Source organism: Barbatula barbatula (genome assembly GCF_947034865.1).
Source record: "Barbatula barbatula genome assembly, chromosome: 9".
Lineage (NCBI taxonomy): Eukaryota > Metazoa > Chordata > Actinopteri > Cypriniformes > Nemacheilidae > Barbatula > Barbatula barbatula.
The window spans coordinates 16,851,377-16,872,396 of NC_136772.1; the positions used below are offsets into that span (position 1 = coordinate 16,851,377).

The 21,020-nt window shown below is 40.7% G+C and overlaps 1 protein-coding gene across 3 annotated transcripts; it reads left to right on the top strand.

The window, feature by feature from the left end:
• Nucleotides 1-335: 335 nt before the first annotated feature.
• tmem237a (transmembrane protein 237a) lies at nt 336-19,347 on the top strand. Of its 3 annotated transcripts, none has more exons than XM_079465190.1 (12): nt 336-417; nt 3,191-3,340; nt 5,893-5,967; nt 6,201-6,326; nt 6,415-6,505; nt 6,661-6,818; nt 8,884-9,001; nt 10,149-10,340; nt 16,136-16,209; nt 16,291-16,378; nt 16,834-16,955; nt 17,095-19,347. In XM_079465190.1, the coding sequence occupies exons 3-12, from the start codon at nt 5,898-5,900 to the stop codon at nt 17,160-17,162; spliced, it is 1,107 nt and encodes a 368-aa protein (XP_079321316.1). In that variant the 5' UTR covers nt 336-417; nt 3,191-3,340; nt 5,893-5,897; the 3' UTR covers nt 17,163-19,347. The 3 variants fall into 3 exon arrangements, with proteins under 3 accessions (XP_079321316.1, XP_079321315.1, XP_079321317.1); XM_079465191.1 differs by having other exon boundaries at nt 358-417; nt 3,210-3,340; XM_079465189.1 differs by lacking the exon at nt 3,191-3,340 and having other exon boundaries at nt 338-417.
• The last annotated feature ends 1,673 nt before the right edge of the window (nt 19,348-21,020 follow it).

Genomic DNA, 21,020 nt, shown 5'->3' on the forward strand with positions numbered 1-21,020 from the left:
GGCCGGTCACATAATTTTTTGTCACATGTATTGTGAATAGTACATTTACCACAATAGTCTTTTGGCATATCATCCTGCCCGCATGTCTCAAATAAGCTATAAACCCTACATTAGGCTTATTTGTTTCAATTGGTTTGTGTGTGTTTATTTATAGTAAAATATCCAGGATGCTGGATAAGTGTATTTTCATGCAATTGCTGTGGTTAATGGAGTGTATATAAGGATTTGTCTCGTAAATGTTGTTTTCTCAGTATGTCCCCACTCACCGATCTGTGCCACACTAATTCCTTCCTTTGGCAGATGCACATCTTTGAGGATTAAACCCAGGATTAGACAGTCAAGATTCTTTTCCTCCTCTCACACCAACAGCTCCTGCTCCACAACTCCTGCTTGACGATAATGAGAGGAAAACAAACTGTAAGTTACACCACTCAAACTGAGTATGATATCTCATGTTTGTGAACATGTGTAATATGATGTGTGCCTTGTGTTGATGATGGGCTGAACAAAGTTGTTTTGGTAACAAAAAATTATCTTTAATGATGCCCTCAGTTTCTTTCAGAGTATTTCTGATGAAGTATGAATTTTAGATATGTTTGGTAGTCTTTCATCATGTCGTACTGTTATGAACACCGTTGAGGACTTCTATTGTGCTACTGTATCTAGCACAGTTGATGTGTTTACATACATTATTGTGACCATGTGACCTGGTTTTAATCTAGTATAATGAGATGTATTATATTTGGATTGTGATCACATGTTGAATTTACATAAACATACAGTAGTGGTGTGGTGGTGACATGCCGGTACATAACATACTGTTTACTGTGTGGTTCACATTACATTACATAAGTGTGATTACAATTTTTATTTAGCTTGAAGACCGTTTCATCAGACCGTGCGCCTGACCCTCAGTTAACTTGTTTGGCTAGTGTCTAATAATATAACTTTATTATTTAATGAATGTATGTTAATATACATTTTATATACTATTTTACTGTATAGTAATTATATTAAATGATTGATTTGTTGAATTTGTTGTATATTCATTTTATTAAATAAACTATTTGTTGATGGGTCCTATATTTGGTTGCATTTAAACAAACCATATGGTACATTGACATCTAGCGGTTGACCTTGGTATCGGAGTCTAAATTAAAAATATTTGAGAGACAAGTTTAGCTATTTAAGGGTTCTTCTCGGTTTCTTTGGATGGATCATCAGAAATAATCTACAGGCACTCTATTGTTTGTGAATTTGTACCGCAAGTTAGGTTGGGGTCATAAAAGTGCCTATGTGTACTAACGTTTGTTTACATTGTTATCCGTCTATTCCTGGAAATAAGCAAATTAGCATAATAACAACATGTCATTGTCTGTTGCTTTCATGAAGGCACACAAGACGCAGCACATTCTTAAATAATATACTGTAATGTAGATCATTAGAGTATAAACAAACAAGTGTTTGCCATCTTAAATCCATATTACCAGGAATACCCCAAAATGGTTAATTTAAGTGTAATCTTATGTGCTTATCTTTATATATTAAAGGGGTCATATGGCGCGAATACATGTTTTTCTGTGTCTTTGGAGTGTTATAAGTTGCCTATAACATTATAAGAAACATGCATGTATTAGACACGTAAAATTGTAAAAATAAATGTGTTTGAATAAAATAAGCATTCTACCTAAAAGCGAATGTTCACCCAGGCTTGCCTGAAACGCCTCGTGTAACCACACACCCACGCATGTACGTTATTTTGTGGTATGACTTGACTCAGACTGCCCAAATGTATATGCAAGTAAGGTGGGCGTACTTATTAATCTCATTGTATCGTCGCCGCAGCCATGTTGTGGAGACGCTGTGTTTCGTTGCAAAGAAAGACTTTGTTTGCCTTTCCAGAAGATGAAACAACTAAAAGCGAATGGTTACATTTTATTTACTACTAAAAGTACTGTTATAGAACAGTACAATCTGAATATTCAAGTGTTGGCTGCGCATTTCACAGATGATTGCTTCACAAACCTGGGAGAGATCAAGGCTGACTGTGCACAAATGCTTTTGTTTAAAACCATTACAATTTCGCAAGGACAGTCTGGCGCTTCAGATTCACAGCCTGTAAGTATATTTTCATTGTAAAAGACATTGTTACGCAATAACGTGAATTTAGTTTGTCGTGTGTTTGTAGCCCATGTTGTTTCTTTGTGTGATCTGCAAATGCAGACACGCGCAACATGAAAAAAGACAACATAGGTCCTAATAATCAGTAATTATGTTTCAACTAGAGGCAACAAATGACTTGTTTATAACTAGGTTTATTGTCTTTGTTGAGTCGCGACGAGACATGGCGTACCACTGGTTGATCAAGAAGGGCCAAAGCGTGCGTGTTATTTATTATGTTACCATTCCCTGATGTAAAGCAAGCTTACTTCTCTCTCACACAAACTCTGTATGATGTAGATGGTTGTTTGTTTATAGTCTTTATGACATTGTATATCAAAGGTAAAACAGTTAGCTGTAGTTTTTAACTATTTAACATAATGTATTTTTAATAAAAACCATACCAATCTGTGGACGAGAGCCGTGAGGGAAAGGCGCAAGGCCAGTCACGTGAGTGATAAGAGCATCAGCTGTGCCTGCACCAGTCTTGCATCTCTCACGGAGGAGCTCCGGAAGCAAAAGAGAGGAGCGATAACAGGGAAGTGCGAGAGAGGACAAGACCTGGACTTTATGTTGTGTTATGTTCGTATGGCCGGCAGTCGACCGTGAGGGAGCATTTTAAGTTTGTTTATTTCGGTTCCCGCCTCCTTCCTTCCTTTTATTGATCGCATTACTCAATCCTTTTCATCCTACTCAAGTCTGCTTGATCATCTTCATTTTACGGATCAGATTCGGGCTCGAATTGATATAAGGAAGTACTGATGACATTTTATCACTTATCAACACAATTGCTTTGGAGTCTGATGTTCCGAATATGGCTAACGCTAAAGAAACCAAGGAAGAACCGTTACTTGGCTAAACTTGCCTCTCCAATTTTTTTAAATGTAGACTGCGATACCAAGCTCAACCGCTAGATGTCTGTGTCCCATATTGTTTCTTTAAATGCGACTAATCTACAGGCCACTTTTAACTAATTGTTTATTTAATAAAATTAACATACAACTAAATTCAACAAATCGTTTAATTACAGTTTTGTACGATTGCTAAAGGCACGAGGATGGAGTGAGCCCTCACAGCCAGTGAGCACGTGTCTTGGGATTGGTACACCAAAGTTATGGCGTCCACAATTCAAACACCTTGAGCGTGGAGGTAGAGAGGTTGTTCTCTGGCCTTCCTGAAGGTAGGACAGTCTGACACAATTGGAGATGATAGGTTCTCAAGTCAAATCCCATTCGGTCAGTCTCGGCACAACGTCGCGAGACCGACGGAAAGGGAACCATTCACTTCATTGTTCACTGAAAATCAGAACACACTAAATACAATATAGTATACGAACAAAAACATTTTTGGAGACAAAAAAAGCATAATTACTGTAACAAATTATTGTTAATAACTTAGGGACATTTGAGTCTGAAAGCCAACATTTATTATCAAATATAGACCAAATAAAACCGTATATTTAAAAAGAAAAAATTTAATGTCTCAAAGCATTGTTCAGAGGGCGGTCCAAATCTGTGAGCGGGCCACATTCGGTCCCCGAGCCGTAGTTTGGGCACCCCTGTCATAAACCTTACAATGGGGTTAAGGAAAGGAGAGTATGGTGGGAGGTATTGGAGAGAAACTGTGGATGATCACAAAACCAGTTTTGGACCAGAGCAGCTCGGTGAAAAGATACATTGTCCCAGATGATAATGTATCTTATCTGCTCTGCATCTCTTTGCTCATCTGCTGTGACAATGTTGTCTTGTCTGTCAAAAAATTACGAATTGTGGGCCGTGTTTTAAGGACCTAACTTTGCACAGCTCTCCCTTGTTTCTCTGTAAATATGGGGCACCTTCCCCTCTACATTCTCAACCCCAAATCCTACTTGTATTTAGATCAGTAAAAATAGATTTTATAGCACATCACAGGACAGCAAACAAGACATTGTTCAAACACGGAACATAATGAGTGGTACCAAATATTATTGATTTACATTTTTACGCATTTGGCAGATGCTTTTATCCAAAGCAACTTACATTGCATTATCCCATACATTTTACAATGGTATCTGCAATCCCCTGGGATCGAACCAAAAACCTTGCGTTTGTTAACACAATGCTCTTACCACTGAGCTAAAGGAAAGCTGATGGGTGTCCAAATTGGGTGCCCAGACTATCATTGTAAACCCATGGTTTACAATATGGTCAGTTTCCCAAATTTTAGTGTGTAAGCAATCATAAAACACTGTGATAAAATTAGTATGCAATAAAATAATAATATGAATAAATGTCAACATAAATAAAATACAAATCGTTATATTATTAGACACTAGCCAGGTGCGTTTCCCAAAAGCATCTTAATATTACGGTCTGTTTCCCAAAAGCTTTGTAAATTAAGTAGCACTTGAAAATCAATGTAGATCTACGAGTGCGCTGGAATAATCATATATTTTATATATATATATATTTTATTAATAATTACTAAACTAAATTCATTAAAAATACAGTACAATGAAAATTAAATGATTGAACATATATTAATAAAGTAAAGAATAAAAAATATATATTATGGGCAAGTGGTTGTTTCATGCATGTTTGTTGCTGGATTGGGGAATTAAAGTTACTTCACATTTTATTCGAAGTAAAAATGTTGGGTTTTAAAGAGAAATGGTCAAAATTTCTTGGTGGTTGTCTTTGTCTTTCTTCTGCTGCTGTTTAATGCAGCCATGATTTCTTCTTAAAGATTATTGTGAACTATCCTCTGATTATTTAGAGGAACTATGTGATTAAAGGTTTTCAGTTGTTACAAACCTTATATATCACACACTGCCTATCATATGTTCCAACAACTGCAGAAGGCTATACTTAAATAAACTGTATGCCTGATTTGCTGAGAAATTGGATTAATTAGCTCTTCTCTTTATCGTTCTCAAATTGAAAGGTTCATATTCATAATGAACACACTTTGTGCTTATTATTAATAAAGTTCTGGAAATGTATGTGTACAATAAACATTTTGTTTGGAACTAAACACTAGATAATTGGCCCTAAGAAGTTTCCACCTCCACACCACACAAAAGTGTAATAAAATGTGGTTCAACAATCACTTTTTTTACTTTTTTTATTGTCCCTAGAACGTGCAAAATACATTACACAATTACAGTAGATCCTATCTATACACAGAAAATGTATTACACGTTATGTTAAACTTATTAGAAATTATGTTAAACAACATCGAACAATATCCACCAACCACATGCACAACGGGTGAAAATAATTAGCCTAACACCTGACATGAGAAAACAGACTTTGGGACCAAAGCAATTAGGTTGTATGTCCCTGTCAGGCAGAAAGGAGCAGATCAGTGTCATTTACACAAATTTACTCATAATCTTCTAACAGGAATTAGCTATATTCAGCATGAGCTCATTTAAAGCAACATGTTCACTCACAAGTTGTATACTCACACAACACACTATCAGACTTGGTTTACATGAGCTAGAAAGAATATGGCGCACATTGTTGTTTCTCTGACTTTATTCAGTCCTGATATTTACACAGCCTTTCGCAGATGTTTTTATCCAAAGCTACTTACAAAATGAGCGTAGGTATTGATATTGGGCATGTGAAGTCAAAACACCAAGGAAATTATGAAATATTGAATAACTACCGAAACAGAAAGTTTAAATAGTCAGTTCATTAATTTAGGTTATCCAACAGAAAGTATTCAAAGACCTTATGTGCCCTTTAGACAACATGCCAAGTGTCAAGCATAAGAAAAAGAATGTCAAGAAAGACATCAATGAAGTGGAGGAACCACCAGCAGGTAATTATTTTTCTAAAAATAAATAAGATTTGAAATGGGATTAAAAAACATGTATTATGTATTTATGTACTTCTGGTACACAACAGTGTGTGTGTATTAATGGTCTAACAGCTACTTCTGCAGGTAACACATACACATTTAATACCAATATGTGGCAAACAGGCTGTGTTGTTAGTATTAAGTGTTATTGTAGCATGTAATTTATCATGTTTCCTAAATATTTGGGGGGACAGAACAAGCTTTAGAAATGGAATGTGTTGAGAGTCACAGGCAGTCTGAATGCAGAGAGACTCTGACCCCAGAGCCTCAGGACAATCCACCACAGAAGAAAAAGAAAAAGAAGAAAGCACATACTTTAGGTAAACAACTTATGTTATCATTACATTTTAGGGATTGTTTGTGCTCTTTTGCCATTACAAATTGTTCTGCTAATCATTTTTCTGTAAGAACATGGTGAAAAGCAAGACCTCACAAACGGAGATGTTCAAGATCCCCAAACACATGGTGAAGAGGTTACCAAAAAAAGCAAGAAAAAAAGGTGAGAGACAAAAGCTAAAAATGAAGAACTGAACATATATGTTAATATAAAAGATGAACGTGTTCCATAAATCTAGAAGGTTCAACTTCTGTAATCAAAGCAATTGTGATAACATTTAAAATTCTTTACTTGTTAATAGTCATTTCTTTGTGAAGGAAGGCTAAAATGTTGGAGAACCAATCCCATAATGAGCTAAGTGTGAAGGAAGATGATATCATCACTGATTCGCATGCACCGATTTCTCTGCATTCTCTATTCTCTGCCCCTCTGGGTCACAGCCATCCCATTGGAAAAGTTTTTATAGAGAAAAAAAGTGAGTTTCAAAATGAAAAATGTATGCTTCAAGGGAGATATCATTAATTAAAGGACCATTCTCTAAGTTTAAGAGGTATTGGTGAGGTTGCGAATTGCAAACAAGCATTTTTTTATTTTCATGGGCAATGCATTCCAAAGTTGAGGGGCAACAAAAGAGAAGGCTCGGAAACCCCTGCGCTTTCTATTCATTTTAGGAATAGACAGAGTCTGATCGTTTGAAGACCGAAGAGAGATCTACAAGTCTTTCATCCAACAAATACTGTAGATCAAAAATGTAAGAGGGACCCAAACCATTCAACAATTTCAAAACAATAAGCAAAATTTTTAAATCTACTCTGTGGCACACAGGCAACCAATGCAGAGATCTTAAAACAGGAGTGATATGAGCACATTTACGAGTCACAGTTAAAAATCTAGCTGCTGCATTATGGACCAGTTGTAGACGGGACATTGAAGAGTGACTAAAATAGTGAGTTACAATAGTCTAGTCTTGACATAGTGAAAGCATGAATTACTTTCTCAAGATTTTTTAAATGAGAGAAAAGTCTTAACCTTTGACAGGAGTTTCAGCTGGAAAAAGGATGATTTTACCACTACATTTATCTGCCCATAAAACTTCAAGTGTTCATCAAAGATAACACCCAGATTTTTTACATGGTGCTTGACCCAAGTGGATAGCCCACCAAGATTTATATTGGGGCAGCCACAGAATCTGAAGGTCCGAATACAGTGATTTCGGTTTTATTGTCATTTGAAATTTAGAAAGTTTAGCGATAACCATGCCCTCACATCAGACAGACATGGCATCGACAACTTTCTCTTAATAGGCAGATACATTTGCGTATCATCCACATAACAGTGAAAAGACAGTCCATATTTTCTAAAAATAGAACCCAATGGGAGCATATATAAATAAAATATAATGGGAGACAAATTTATCATTGGGGAACCCCACATGTTAAGACAGCACTTTTAGAGGAATAGTCACCTATAGTGATAGTTTGCAAGGTATGATTTAAACCAGTTCAGAGCTCTGCCTGTAATGCCTGCACACTGTTCGAGACGACCAACAAGAATAGCATGATCAACCCATTCGAAGGCGGCAGTAAGATCTAACAGCACCAGCGCAGCATAGTCGCCTGAGTCACATATTACAAGCAAATCATTTAAAACCTTCAACAGAGCAGTCTCGGTGGAATGATGTTTCATGAACCCAGATTGAAAAACTTCAAAGCTCATATTATCAGCTAAATATGTTTGCAATTGTTCAAGAACAGTTTTCTCCATAATTGTTTTAATAAAGGACAGATTTGAAATAGGTCTAAAATTAGCTAAAATAGTGGGATCTAGACTTGTTTCTTTTTACTTAAGAGTAGCATTAATAATATTAAAAAGAGTTTTAGGTTTGTGACAGTTCTTGTTTATAACTTCAGTGAAATATCTAGATTTTACTAATTTAACAGCTTTCTGGTATTGTGATTCCTGAATGAGAAAATTTTGTTACGAAATGCACTCTGTAGAGCAGTTTTTCCATTTAGGGCTACTGTAGAAACAACATGGGGAATTCCCTGCAAGGGGTGTACACTTAACACATAACACTTCATTATGCAAGGTCTCGCTGAAGACATACAGTAGTATCTACAGTAGTATATTTCTTTCAATAGATTTCCCCCAAAAAATCACACCGCAGTATTAACAGATTAGATGTAGTCAGGAAATTTTAGAAAAGAAACGATAAATGTTTATATTTTTACAGAATTCTGCTGTAAAAATACTGTATGTAATAGAGGAACTGTAACCGATTTGACTTCTGGTCAGTAATGATTTCTTTCACAAATCTCATGTGTATTTCACTTTGCTATGTCATTCCAGAGGTTTGTTTCTGTTAAAATTCAACAGACCTGGACTGGGCACAACATGCAGAAATGTTGATTAAGAGCAAAACTGGAGTGGTCTCTTTATTTGTCCTGTGGCTATATCATTCAATATTTAAAATCTAGCCAGTAAAGGGTAGACTATAGGGGTTTGAGCACAGTATGTCACAAAATATTACCTCTTACCAGAACGGTTCCAAGCAACCAATCGTTTGGACTTAGCCAATGAACAGCTGGAGGAGTATATGCAGGTGAGACCTATGTGGAATACACGAGATGTTGCCATGAGAGTCCACAGCGGCTTCAGGTGAGTCTGTTTAAGTGATATTTCACCCCAGAATGAGAATCTGTCATAATTTACACACCATCTTGTCATTTCAAATCTCTATGAATATCTTTCCTTCTGCAAAAATATATATCTTGGTAACCCAACAACGGCGGTACCCATTCACTTCTATTGTATGGATACAAAACCAATGCAAGTCAATGGATACCGCAGTGGTTTCAGTTACCAATATTCTTCAAAATATCGTATTTTTTCTTTTGCAGAAGAAAGTAATTTTTGGGTGAACTATCCCTTTAAGAAAATGGTCACAAGTAGTGTAAAGTATAAACTAAACTCTAGTTCTCTACTCCAATCATTGTGATAAAGCACAATAATGTGTAAATTCCCCCAAATAACAGTGCCAGGGACTTGAGACCCCTACTATCCTCGCAGGTGGCTCAAGTATACAAACATTGGACGCAACTGTGCACATGTGCTTATTAGGTCTATCCAAACGCTTGCATAATGACAACAAAAATTAACACATTCTAATAATATTACTTAATAGTTACTTACTCAGGATTTTGCTTGTTGTTATACATTAACCATGAACTATTACTACAGATGGTCAAATTTCATTAAACTGATTTGATTGCTGATGGATGTGATCTTTATGAAAACGCCGGCCTCTTTTCTTAACAGAGGTTGATGGCCTTTCTGTCTGCGGAAGGCCCTCCTCTGCTGGCCTCCCTGCGTTGTCTTTGGTCGATATTAACCAACGTTTCATTTCAACAATTAAAAATATCCTGAACTTAAAGCCTGAAAAATAATCTTGTGCACATCTGGGAATGTTTAACGTGGTGCTGTCAATGGACTTGCTAACCTAATGTTGTTGCTAATGTGATGTAATCAGCTAATTCTAATGGCTGATGGCTTTTTACTTGCATGATTCTATTTTTAACTTAACTACTATTTTTATTTTTTGTTACATTTATTGATTAAATATGATATTCCTAATAATACAAAAAATTATTTCTGGAAATCATCTTGCGACCTTGCAACCCCAGGGTTTTGACCGCCTACTTTGGGGGGGGACACAATCATCATGACCCTGATCAAATAATAATAATGCTGAAATTGAGTATTGTGCACTTAATGTATTTAACTGTTTATTTGTGTGACCCTGTAGGATAATTGGACTCTTCTCTCATGGATTTCTGGCAGGATATGCAGTTTGGAATATTATTGTAGTGTATGTGTTTGCCGGAGAGCAGCTGACCACACTTAAAAACTTCCTTCAGCAGTATCACAGTCTGGCTTACCCAGCACAGTCTCTGCTTTACCTCCTACTGGCTATCAGCACTGTGTCCGCCTTTGACAGGTGTGTGGAAGCATTTAGTAATGTCCCCTACTGCTCTGAGAAACAGTGTAAGCCATGTCATGTTAGAGGGATAGTTTATGAAACTTCTGTCATGAATTAATCACCCTCAAGTTGTTCCAAATCTGCACAAATATCTCTGTTCTGTTGAACAGCAAGAAAGATATTTGGAAGGATGTTAGCAACTGAGATTTATGGGGCACCGTTTACATGCACAGTCTTACGCCTATTATGCATAATGCAAACGGCTTAGGCAAAAACCGCAGAGGTCGTTTTTGATCATTACTCAGATTTCGTGCTGCATGTAAACGCCTTTACGATTTTCTCTCAGTTTTCTTTTTACCAGCATGTCTGAAAGCGCAGTAGTAAAAGTCCCAAATGGAAGTAATTGTAAAAAACGCTTAAAAGTCTGCTCTGGAATCATGCGGTTAATGTAGAAATGTCCAAATGAACAACTATTGTTGCATGTATGCGGACATGACAAGAGATATGTAAACTTCTGCGCAAGTTCAGCTATGAAGACCAAATCTTGCATTACACACGCTTCACTTGCATGTCACTTGTTTTCAGGATTCAGCAATTTCAGGGTCGTTAATATACTTTGTTACTCTAACCTCAGCCAGTCATGGCTGACGTTTCGTTCAACAGCCGCATTGAAAAGCTCTCAAAAAATTTTCATGACATTGATCGGCGTCACACACAAACAAGCACAAGGATAAATACACTCTCATAAACAACCCACTCTTTCTAATGCACTTCCACAATTTTATTCGAAAGCATACAGAGCTCTCTGCTCTTGTGGTGCTTTAATGTAATACGTCAATTGGTCCGTGCAGCGCTGAATGTCGATCACACCTCTCGTTTTGGACAACATACAAGATCATGATCCTCGCGATTCCGTCGAAAAGTGGATTGAGGACACCTTCAAGATTGCAAGATCGATCACGATTGCCCCTCCTACATTGGCCTTAGTTAAGTTCAACAATTTATCGAGCCAGGAACAAAAACTTCGGTCTATTTGTTTTACACAGTGGTATTCTCAGTCTCTTTGCCGATGGCAGCAGCTGGTATTCGCAAAAAAGGGGATGTTTGGAATCGGTATTGATATTCGTTGCTTTCTCATCACTGCCTGTTCATATAAGTCTGCATGGTCTCATATTGTTTTATTCCAACGATTCATGGCTGTTTTGTGGACACAATCAATCTGTTCTTTCCTTGAACAGAGAAGTTTCCAAACCAGGCTGTGATCTTGTAGAGAAGAAGAATTCAAGAGCGGATTACGAATCCATGACAGGACTCCAGCTGTGGATTTAAATTAAATAATGTCTCGTCGTAATTCCTTGATGGAATTAATTTCATCAATGTTTAAATGCCCTCTGAGTTTCGATAAATGAAAGCGTTAAGATAAACTCTGAAGGTACAGCAAACTCAAGTGACAATTAACATATTCACGGCTCACGGCGGTGGTGATATGGGAGTCCCGGTGGGCGTAACTCCGTTGCATTATTGCCGTGGACGGCGCAGGCCCCATCACGCCCACTGAACCTGTCTCCTATGGGCATCGCCAGACAGTCTCACAGCGGATCCACGCTACGGCGCGCAGAGGATAGGATTTCAGCTGCAGCATCGGATGGTGATTTCCTGACATTAGACGCTGAGGACTCCCTGCAGCTCCCGGCTACGGTCGGTCCAGCCCAGGACGAGCCCGACGTGGAGATGTCAGGCGTGCTTGCCCGGACCGCCGTGAGCAGCGGGCGGAACTGCACTGCCTTCCCCGCAGTTCATGGCCGGAATCCTGGTATCTGGACACGAGGGATCCGCGTTCCGCCCCGGTGCCAGTTTCCCGGCAGTGCACGACAAGCTCACGAAAACCGGGAACGCCCCCTTCAGCTCGTTCGCGGCAGACGGGCTCAGTCACCGTGACTTCCCTCGACTCTGGAGCAGCTAAGGGCTATGTCGGTATTCCAGGAAGAGCATGCTCTTGTGGCACAAGTGCACTTGTTTCCACAGACTTGCTACCTGGAGGCACCAACCAAGGCTCCCTTCCAAAGCTTGTTTGCCCTCGCCATCACTGATGTCGAGGGCTTTCAGCTGCCTCCACCCTTCATGCCAAGGCCATCCTGCAGAGCCACCAGGCTAAGATATTGGGGTGGTTAGACATGGGAAAACAGGACCCAGTGGTTATGCAGGGCCTGCGCACCGCCACAGACCTCGCTCTCCAGGCGACTAAAGCTCGACCGGGTGACGGTGCGCACACTGGGTCTGATGATGTCCACTCTTGTGGTCCAAGAGAGAAACGTCTGGATCAATTCTGCGCAGATGGAAAGCATTGGGAGAGTCAGCTTTCTTGATGAACCCATCGCGGGCTGCTTTGGGCATCGTCGAAGACTTTCGAGTCTTTCGATGAAATAGCAGACTGAGGCCATCAGCCTCTCTGCCGCGACCCGGCCCCCACTAGGGCGTCAAGGCAGGACAGCTGTGCTGCCACCACAGAACCTCCCCCCACGGGGCAATGAAGCAGATCTCCCCTCTAGTTCCGCCGTCACGATGTCTCGGGGCCTCGTCACAGCTCCCCAGCAAGTCACAGTGCCTAGTGAGGATGATCTGTCTCGGCCTAGCGATTGGTTGCCAGGCACTCGCCCAAGTCTTGGGACATTCTCTATCCTCAGAGGTGAGATCACTCCTGTACTTCAGCTCGAGGTCGCCACCCTTCTGGAGAAGGGGGCAATCTATCCTGTCCCTCTGGCCGAGATGTGTCAGTGTTGACAACCTCTACTTAATTTCCCCTGAGTAAGGTGGTAGCTGCGTGGAGGCGTATCCTGGTGTCCGTCTGACATCAGGATTGGTTTGTGGTTATTGACCCAAAGGACACATACTCCATGTCTCGATTCTCCAGCAGACCGTTTCCTCGGTTTTTGCTCTTAAGGGTCGAGCTTACAAGTAGAGCCTCCTCCCCCTAGGTCTGGCCCTCCCTCCCTGTACGTTCACGAAGGTCACGGAGGCTGCCCTTACTCCCCCCGGGAGCTGGGCGTGCATATGCTAACTATCTTGATGACTGACCTATCTTGGCACTCGTGGGATCTGTGGCCTAGGCACTGGGACCATGTGCCTAGCACCTGGACCGATTGGGCTTACGGGTCAACCTGGACAAGAGCATGCTGTCCCCTGCCGGAGCACCTCTTTTCCCGGAATGGGACTTCCCCAAGGGCCTTGCCCTTGTCAGGCAACAGTCAGTGGTCGCTCCTGGGGCATATAGCGTCCTTGTCGGCAATCATGCCGTTCAGGTTGATGCATATGAGACCGCTTCAGCATGGGCTTCAGAGTCGGGTTCCCTGGAGAGCGTAGCACACTGGCACAGGGCGTGTTCCCATCACGTCTATCAACCAGCGCACCCTAACCCCTGGAGTCCCATTATAGCAAGTGGGAGGCGTGCCGTGGTACTGCAGACGCATCCCTGCTCGGTTGGGGTGCGGTGTGCAACGGGCAGGCAGTGCTGGGGGGCTGGACGGGCCCCTGCCTGCAGTAGAAATTCAATTGCCTTAGATTGAAGACAGCTTGCCTTGCAATGTAGAGGCCCCTGACTCTCATTTGGTGCAAGCACATGCTTCAGACAGCATAGCTGCCCTAGCGTATGTAAACCGTCAGGTGGCTTTTGTTCATGGCAGATGTCGCAACTCGCCAGATGCCGCCTCTGGAGTCAGCAGTGGGTGGTGTCCCTGCGGGCCATCCATATCCCGGGCGACCTCGATCAGACAGCCGATGTGGTCTTTGCAGGTCGCTCCGCAGAAGTTGGCGACTCCATCCCTGCGGTCCAGCGCATTGGGAGCAGTGCGGGCAGGCACAGGGAGTCCTGTTTGCCCCTGCACATCTCCCATTGGCCGCTTAGGGACTCCCTAACCGAGAGCTCCTCGGTACGGATGCCTTTGCGCACAGCTGACTGCGGGGCAAGCAGGAGTAAATCTTCCTCCCCAGTGAGCCTCCCCACACAGGTACTGTGCGGAGCCAGGGTAGAGGAGCTTCAAAGTCTGCTAGTTACGGCCGATTGGCCCAACCATACTTGGCTCTCGGAGCACACACTCTGACGGCCACTCCCCCCTGGCTAGAAAGGCACGGTCTGGCACCCCGAGATCAGACCTCTGGGACCCCATGTCTGGACCCTGGATGGGACGAGAAGATCCGAAGGGACCTGTCCCCTCTCGTAAGCATGGTCCCTCGGGCAAGAGCACTACCACTAGGCGACTGTCGCTATAAGTGACGCCTCTTCTCGCCCGGCTGTGCTTTCTGCAGTACAGAGTGCCTTGATATGTGTCGTGCAGGGCAGAACGACCCGATCAGCAGATTCTTAAGGGGCATACAGGGGGCTAATCCCCCCTGTCGTTATCCATACCCTCCTGCGTAAGGCCCCATTGGAGCCCCTGGAGAACCCGGCCTTTCTCGAAGCATGAAGACGCTTCTGTTGGCGCTCCATTCTGTTAGGCTGCTGGGAAGCAGACGCAGCGCGGGACCTCGACGGTCGAAAAGCGGCGGGGCAGGATGTGCTTGATCGCCTCCATCTGCTTCTTTACCATAGAGAACTGCTGGGAGAAGTCCTTGACTGTATCACCAAACAGCCCGCCTTGCGAGATGGGAGCGTCGAGAAAGCGAACCTTCTCAGCATCCCGCATCGGTCCGCGAGCCGGTGGCTGACGGATTGAGGCTCACGGTAATCCCCATATCACCCTCGTTGCTCGCCGAGGCGGACGGCAGGGCTGATGCCACTGCTGCCGCAGGACGGGAAGCAATCGAGGTGGTGGCTGTTTCTCGGGAGAAAACTTGTGACTGCAACGTCTGGATCAACATTGGCCCGCAGTGCGGGCATGACGTATCCACAAACGCTGCCTCTGCGTGCCGGAGACCCAGACACCTGAGGCAGACATTGTGTCCGTCCCCCTCCTCGATGAGTTCGTTGCACTCACGAGCACAGCGGGACATGCCGCGCTGAATGGAAATTGCTCTTTTAGAAGAGAGAACTCTGGATTATTGCCGAGACGCCCAGGGGAAGTAACTGGATAAGGGACAGTCCGCTGCACCACGTTGTAAGACCAGCAATAGAAATGCGAATGCATCAAAGTCTTCAGCATCAGGATGCGAAGGCTCCGAAGAACAAAAGGTGAATTTATGCAGCACTCCGGCTCCCTTTTATACCCGGATGTCCGGGGCGGAGACCGGCATGCAAATTTCATTCGCCAATTTTTCAAAAGTCAGTCAGAGATGATAGGTTCTCAAGTGAAACCCCATTCTGTCAGTCTCGACACAACGTCTCGTTCCCTCCATCAGGGAGGAAACTGCCTAGCCTGTTTATTACTATGCATGTAAACAGGTTTATTTTAAAGCTGATTTTTTATAGATATCCGTATATTTTGTGCATGTAATCACACTCATTGACTACCTTTAAAATGGTTCCCTAGAACTGTTTGTTTTCGTAAATTCATTAAAATCTTATCTTTTGTGTTTAACAGAAAATATAATACACAGTAATTATTCTACTATGGTGGTCAATGGTGCCCCAGTAATCTCATTTGCTAACATTCTTCCAAATATCTTTCTTTGTGTTTTTCCCAACAAGGATATTTATGAACTATCCCTTTAATAGTTACAAAACGTAGCTATGCAAAAATATAACGTTCACTTTTTAATGCTGTGCTGTAGGGTGCACTAGAACAGGCGAATTTTGTCTAATAGCTAAATTTATCAAGTGTTAAATATAGATGTCAGTAGACCAGTTCAGTGACGGTTATCTAAACTATCTCTCACATCAGGGTGAATCTGGCCAAAGCCTCCATGGCTCTTCGAGGATTTCTCACTCTCGATCCAGCGGCTCTCGCTTCCTTCTGTGAGGGAAAAACAATAAATTGTATTAATGCAATGGAGGGAAAAACTTCACAAAATGATAAACTGTCTCTTTTTTCCTAAGTGTACTTCGCTGCTCTTATTCTGTCTTTAAGCCAGCAGATGACCAGTGATCGAATTCATCTCTACCCCTCAGTCAATGAGACGCTTTGGTTAGTTGCCAATATTAGAATGGCTTTTTAAAGGTTCCAACAACAAGTTGACATACATACATGGTGTAAACTTTCATTTTCTAATAGTTATAGCAGTTATTGTTACCTTACTTCTTGAATGATTTGTTCGGCGATTCATCTGTCTAATCCCCTCCTTTCTGTCAGCCCACTCTGATCTGCTTAGTCAGATGGTCTAGTAGTCTGATTGGTCTACCGCGTGCAGTGTTGCAAATGGAACGTAGGCGGGTATTACACGGAATGACGCAATTACTGAACTGAAATTAGAACGACAGACAACTCGTTGATGTGATTCAGAATCGACTCCTTTTTTCCCAAGCCAAATTTTATTTCATTCGTTCACTTTCGGCTTTACAACTTGACGAGCAACATTACACACTGCATGAAATGTAATTTTTAGGGCATTGTAATAGTAACTCTTTAAAAAATCTGTGTAGGCCCCCAGGTTCAGAACATCAGATTTTACAGCCCTGGATTGTGGTAAACCTGGTTGCAGCTCTTTTGGTTGGACTGGCCTGGGTTTTTGTTGCTACAAGACCAGATATGGACTACACTGAAGGTAAGCAAGTGTATTTAGAAAAATAAATTAATGATGTATTTGTATAGATGTGTCTGATCCTGTTCATATATTTTGACAAATTATTTTCACTCTATTTATTATTTATCTATGTTATAATTTTTTTTCTCTTTACTGACAGAGTTTTTAATGGCAATGGAGGTGGAGGAATATCCACAGCACGAATACAAAATTGAGCTTGCATCCTGAAATGGATAAGCTTTTCACATATACATGCGAATACGTGTTTTTCTGTGTCTTTGGTGTGTTATAAGTTGCCCATCCCATGTATTAGACACAAAATTGCAAAATAATTTAGTGTCTTAGGTAATACCCGGCCTAAGGTAACCTCTGGTGACTGCCGAGACGCCCTGGGGAAGTCACTGACAAGAAGGGACAATCCGCTGCACCACGTCGTAGAAATCCAGAAATATATATAAGTGGAGTTGTCAGCATCAGATGTAAAGGCGCCGAAGAACAAAAGGTGAATTAATGCAGCGCGCTGTCTTCCTTTTATACCCGGATATCCAGGGCCGGCATGCAAATTTCATTGGCGAATACATTTGTTTTTCCCAAGTCAGTCAGAGATGATAGGTTCTCAAGTCAAATCCCATTCTGTGGATACAACGTTGAGACCGCCAGAAAGGGAACTGCGCGTTTCAGAGAGGCGGGCAAAGAGGAGATACAAACATGCACAGATTTTGAACCTTAAATTGTGTATTCACATTGCATTACATCTAAAACAAACAATAATATTTGGGCCAGTTAAAGGTGTGGTGTCCGATTTCCAGATTACGCTTGTTTAGACAAAATCGGGCCGAGTACCAAAACAACCTGGTAGCCAATCAGCAGTGCACAGGACGGACATTAGTCCAGTCGAGCGCTGACGAAAGCGAATGGGAGTGGGGGTGTGTTTGTTTTGATGATTTGATCATCAACAGAGAAATCAGACTTTAAGGTTGAGTTTTGGGGTGGACAGATCAGAGACTGGGGCGCAGGAAGGGTAAATAGACTTTTCAGAATGGGTTACCTTTTAACAATGCAGCAAATTAGTTTTACTTTGTAATAAAATGATTTAGCCCTTAATCTCAAATGTTTTTGATTTTAGTGAGAAATAAATCGAAGACAATCCATAGAAGAAAGAAAGAAAGAAAAAACATTTAAATTCATAACAAATGTAGTGTTAGCTGATTAAAGACTTGCTTGAGATAGTTCTAGCTTGTAATTCTAAACATGAGGGCAAAATTTTCCCATTATTAACAAGCATCAATATTATATTAAACATCCAGATTTAGATTATTATTTATTATATCCAGATTTTAGTAAATATTACAGCTGTTTTTTTACATAACTACCATGATAAATAGTCAAGAGTTTACATCCCCAACCTTAAAAAAAGGAAAGTTACGCTCAGAAAATTCCCCTAAAAAACAAAAGCACCTCTGTGCCATATTGAATGTGGTTAAGTATCTGGGTAACAGAATATCTTCCACGTACTATCTTAATATCTTAACACCCACATAATTATTTATTTATTTAATTAATTATCCAATTAATACTTTTTTTCAAAAATAAGTTTTAAATCAGTTTAAAGCCTTTTAATTTAAATTTTGTTTTTGTTTTATTTTTAATTTATTACTGATACATTTTATATCTGATCAAATATTTTTCTTCTCAACTGATTATCATTGAGATTTGTATATGTTTTTTTTTCCATTAAAATGTATCTTATGCAACAATAAAACGGCTTTGTTTTGAAATATACGCTGCATGTTTCAAGACATGCGCACTAGCTGCAACATCTAGTGACTGTTAAGTTAAAGTTAAAATGGAAGAAAAAGGAAAAAGAGGAAAATATATATACTCATCATTGTTAAATTAAAAAGATTTGAGATCAAAATGAGTGAAGCCTATTGGGTGTGAGCACAGTGCTACCTGGAACAACCAAGGAAGCTGATTGGGCATTGGAACTGCACATGGCACAAAGTACCAGGTGTGTGCCAGCATGTGCTTCTCCTACCCAAGGAGAAAGATTGGAAATCAGCATTGGGTCAATTGAGTTTGTCCAAAGACTGCTGGCAAAAGCCACAATGTGTTCATCAACTTAGAGATGCTACTGGTAGGACAAATACTCGTTGTGTACTGTATGTTTGATAGGTGTTTTATGCTAGTAGTTTTAGCACCTAGCATGCTAACTGGACACGTGCTATGAAGTGTACTTGATTTTACATTGCTGTTAAGTGCTACATAAACTGCAAATATTTTAACAATGTTGTTTGTACTTTAAATATCTTTGAATGCTGTGTGCAGTGACAGTGTGATGTTTTTTGTATAGGTTATTAAGCTAATCATCTGAGATATTCATTGAAGCATATAATAAATTGATTTGACGATGAAGAAATCGATGCTTTGAGTTATTCCATGCACCCTCTTAAAGTTGATTGAAGCCTTTTTCAAGTTTGGGCAGACATTGAGGCAAACAAACCCTGATAACTTAACAGTAACAGCATTTAGCAGGCTTTTTTCGTCTGGTCTTAATGTGATTGCTGAATGAATAAAACAGTGCTATTTTCGACATTACGACAAGTTTATATCGAAAAAAATATGTAGCGGCATGCAACATATCAGCCAAGTGTGGGCCATGTGCAGTAAGGTACTGGATGCACAGCGGCAGACATCAGTTGGGCTTGATAAAACTTTTGAGAGAGAGAGAGAGAGAGATATGTATAATTATATTATGATCATCTTCCCTGTGTCTAGAATTAGCATAATGTTTTCTTGCCGTTTTATAAAATATTTTTTTAAAGAAAATGGTAGTTTTTTTTTAATGGTAGATGGTAATGGTAGTTTAATGGTGAATATAGTGTATAAATGTTGAATAAATTAAAACATTTGGGTGAAGTATCCCTTTAAAAACAGAAAAGATAAGTACATTGGCATCAATTCTGAATCGAATCATGAGGAACCAAGTAATTCCCACTCCTAGTTCCAGGACATGTTTGCAAACACATGATCTAGATCAACCTGATGTTGGGCACCAAACTGCTAACCTGACACATCTGTTTTAACTGTAAAAAAGTTGCACAGTGGTTGATGATTATTATTTTTTTTCTTTTCAAAGGGCCATTGGGAGAGCGGGGACAGAGGAGTGAGGAGCTGAACTGTTTTTGTTATTTGTTTTCAGATATACAAGTTCAGCCAAATGTTTGTCAGAAGCTTTAAGATACTTCTGTTTTATAGAGTTCTAAATATGCAAGCTTAAATAGTAATTTTCTAATTATTACAATAATTGAGACTGCACTGTGACGACACACAGACACACAGACACATTTACCCATATACAAATACGGACTTGTGTTGTGTAAGTGTAATTAATATGTTTAATGTCTGTTAATTGCTTTACTTTATGTTGCTTTGTGCCCATGTGATGTGTTTGCTCTTTATCTACCATGTCAGTTCAAACTACATTGCATACTTACGGATAGCACATTGAAATAACCATAGACACGTTTCTTTCATTCATCTATCCCCATTTATTTGAAATACAAGAAAATTACAACCAAACACTGATTCAGGGAGGTGAAAGTAGGTTGGTGTGTTTGTCAAGATAATTTTGAACTTTGTAGTGGCAGATGCAAGCGCCACACACACGATGGACTTGCTGACATAATTCACCAACAGTATTCACTGAGAGAGAAGCTTTACGGCCCCTTTAAGTAGGCGGAGCCGGGATTCTAGTTCTGTGGTGTTCTGGTGTTTTGTGATCTTCTTGTAGTTCAATAAAGGTACTGCGTTGAGAGTTACCACATGCAGTTCTCTCGTGTTTTCTTTTGTTAGCACTAGTGCTACATTGGTGACCCCGAGTCAGAACTATTAACGCAAAATGTCGACGAATGCTGTATCGCTTAAGCTTCCGGAGTTTTGGGAGCAACAAGCGTCTGTGTGGTTCGCTCAAGCCGAGGCTCAGTTCGCTTTACGAGAGATAACCACGGACGACACGAGATACTACTATGTGGTCGCAGCTCTCAACAGTTCCAAAGCCGCACGAGCGTTAAGCATCCTGGAAAA

Bases quoted from the DNA above. Each gene is read 5' to 3' on its own strand.
- tmem237a (XM_079465190.1), top strand. From the start codon at position 5,898: ATGCCAAGTGTCAAGCATAAGAAAAAGAATGTCAAGAAAGACATCAAT. The intron at 6,819-8,883 runs GTGAGTTTCAAA...ACCTCTTACCAG, and splicing joins AGTTTTTATAGAGAAAAAAA to AACGGTTCCAAGCAACCAAT. The intron at 16,379-16,833 runs GTTAGTTGCCAA...AAATCTGTGTAG, and splicing joins TCAGTCAATGAGACGCTTTG to GCCCCCAGGTTCAGAACATC.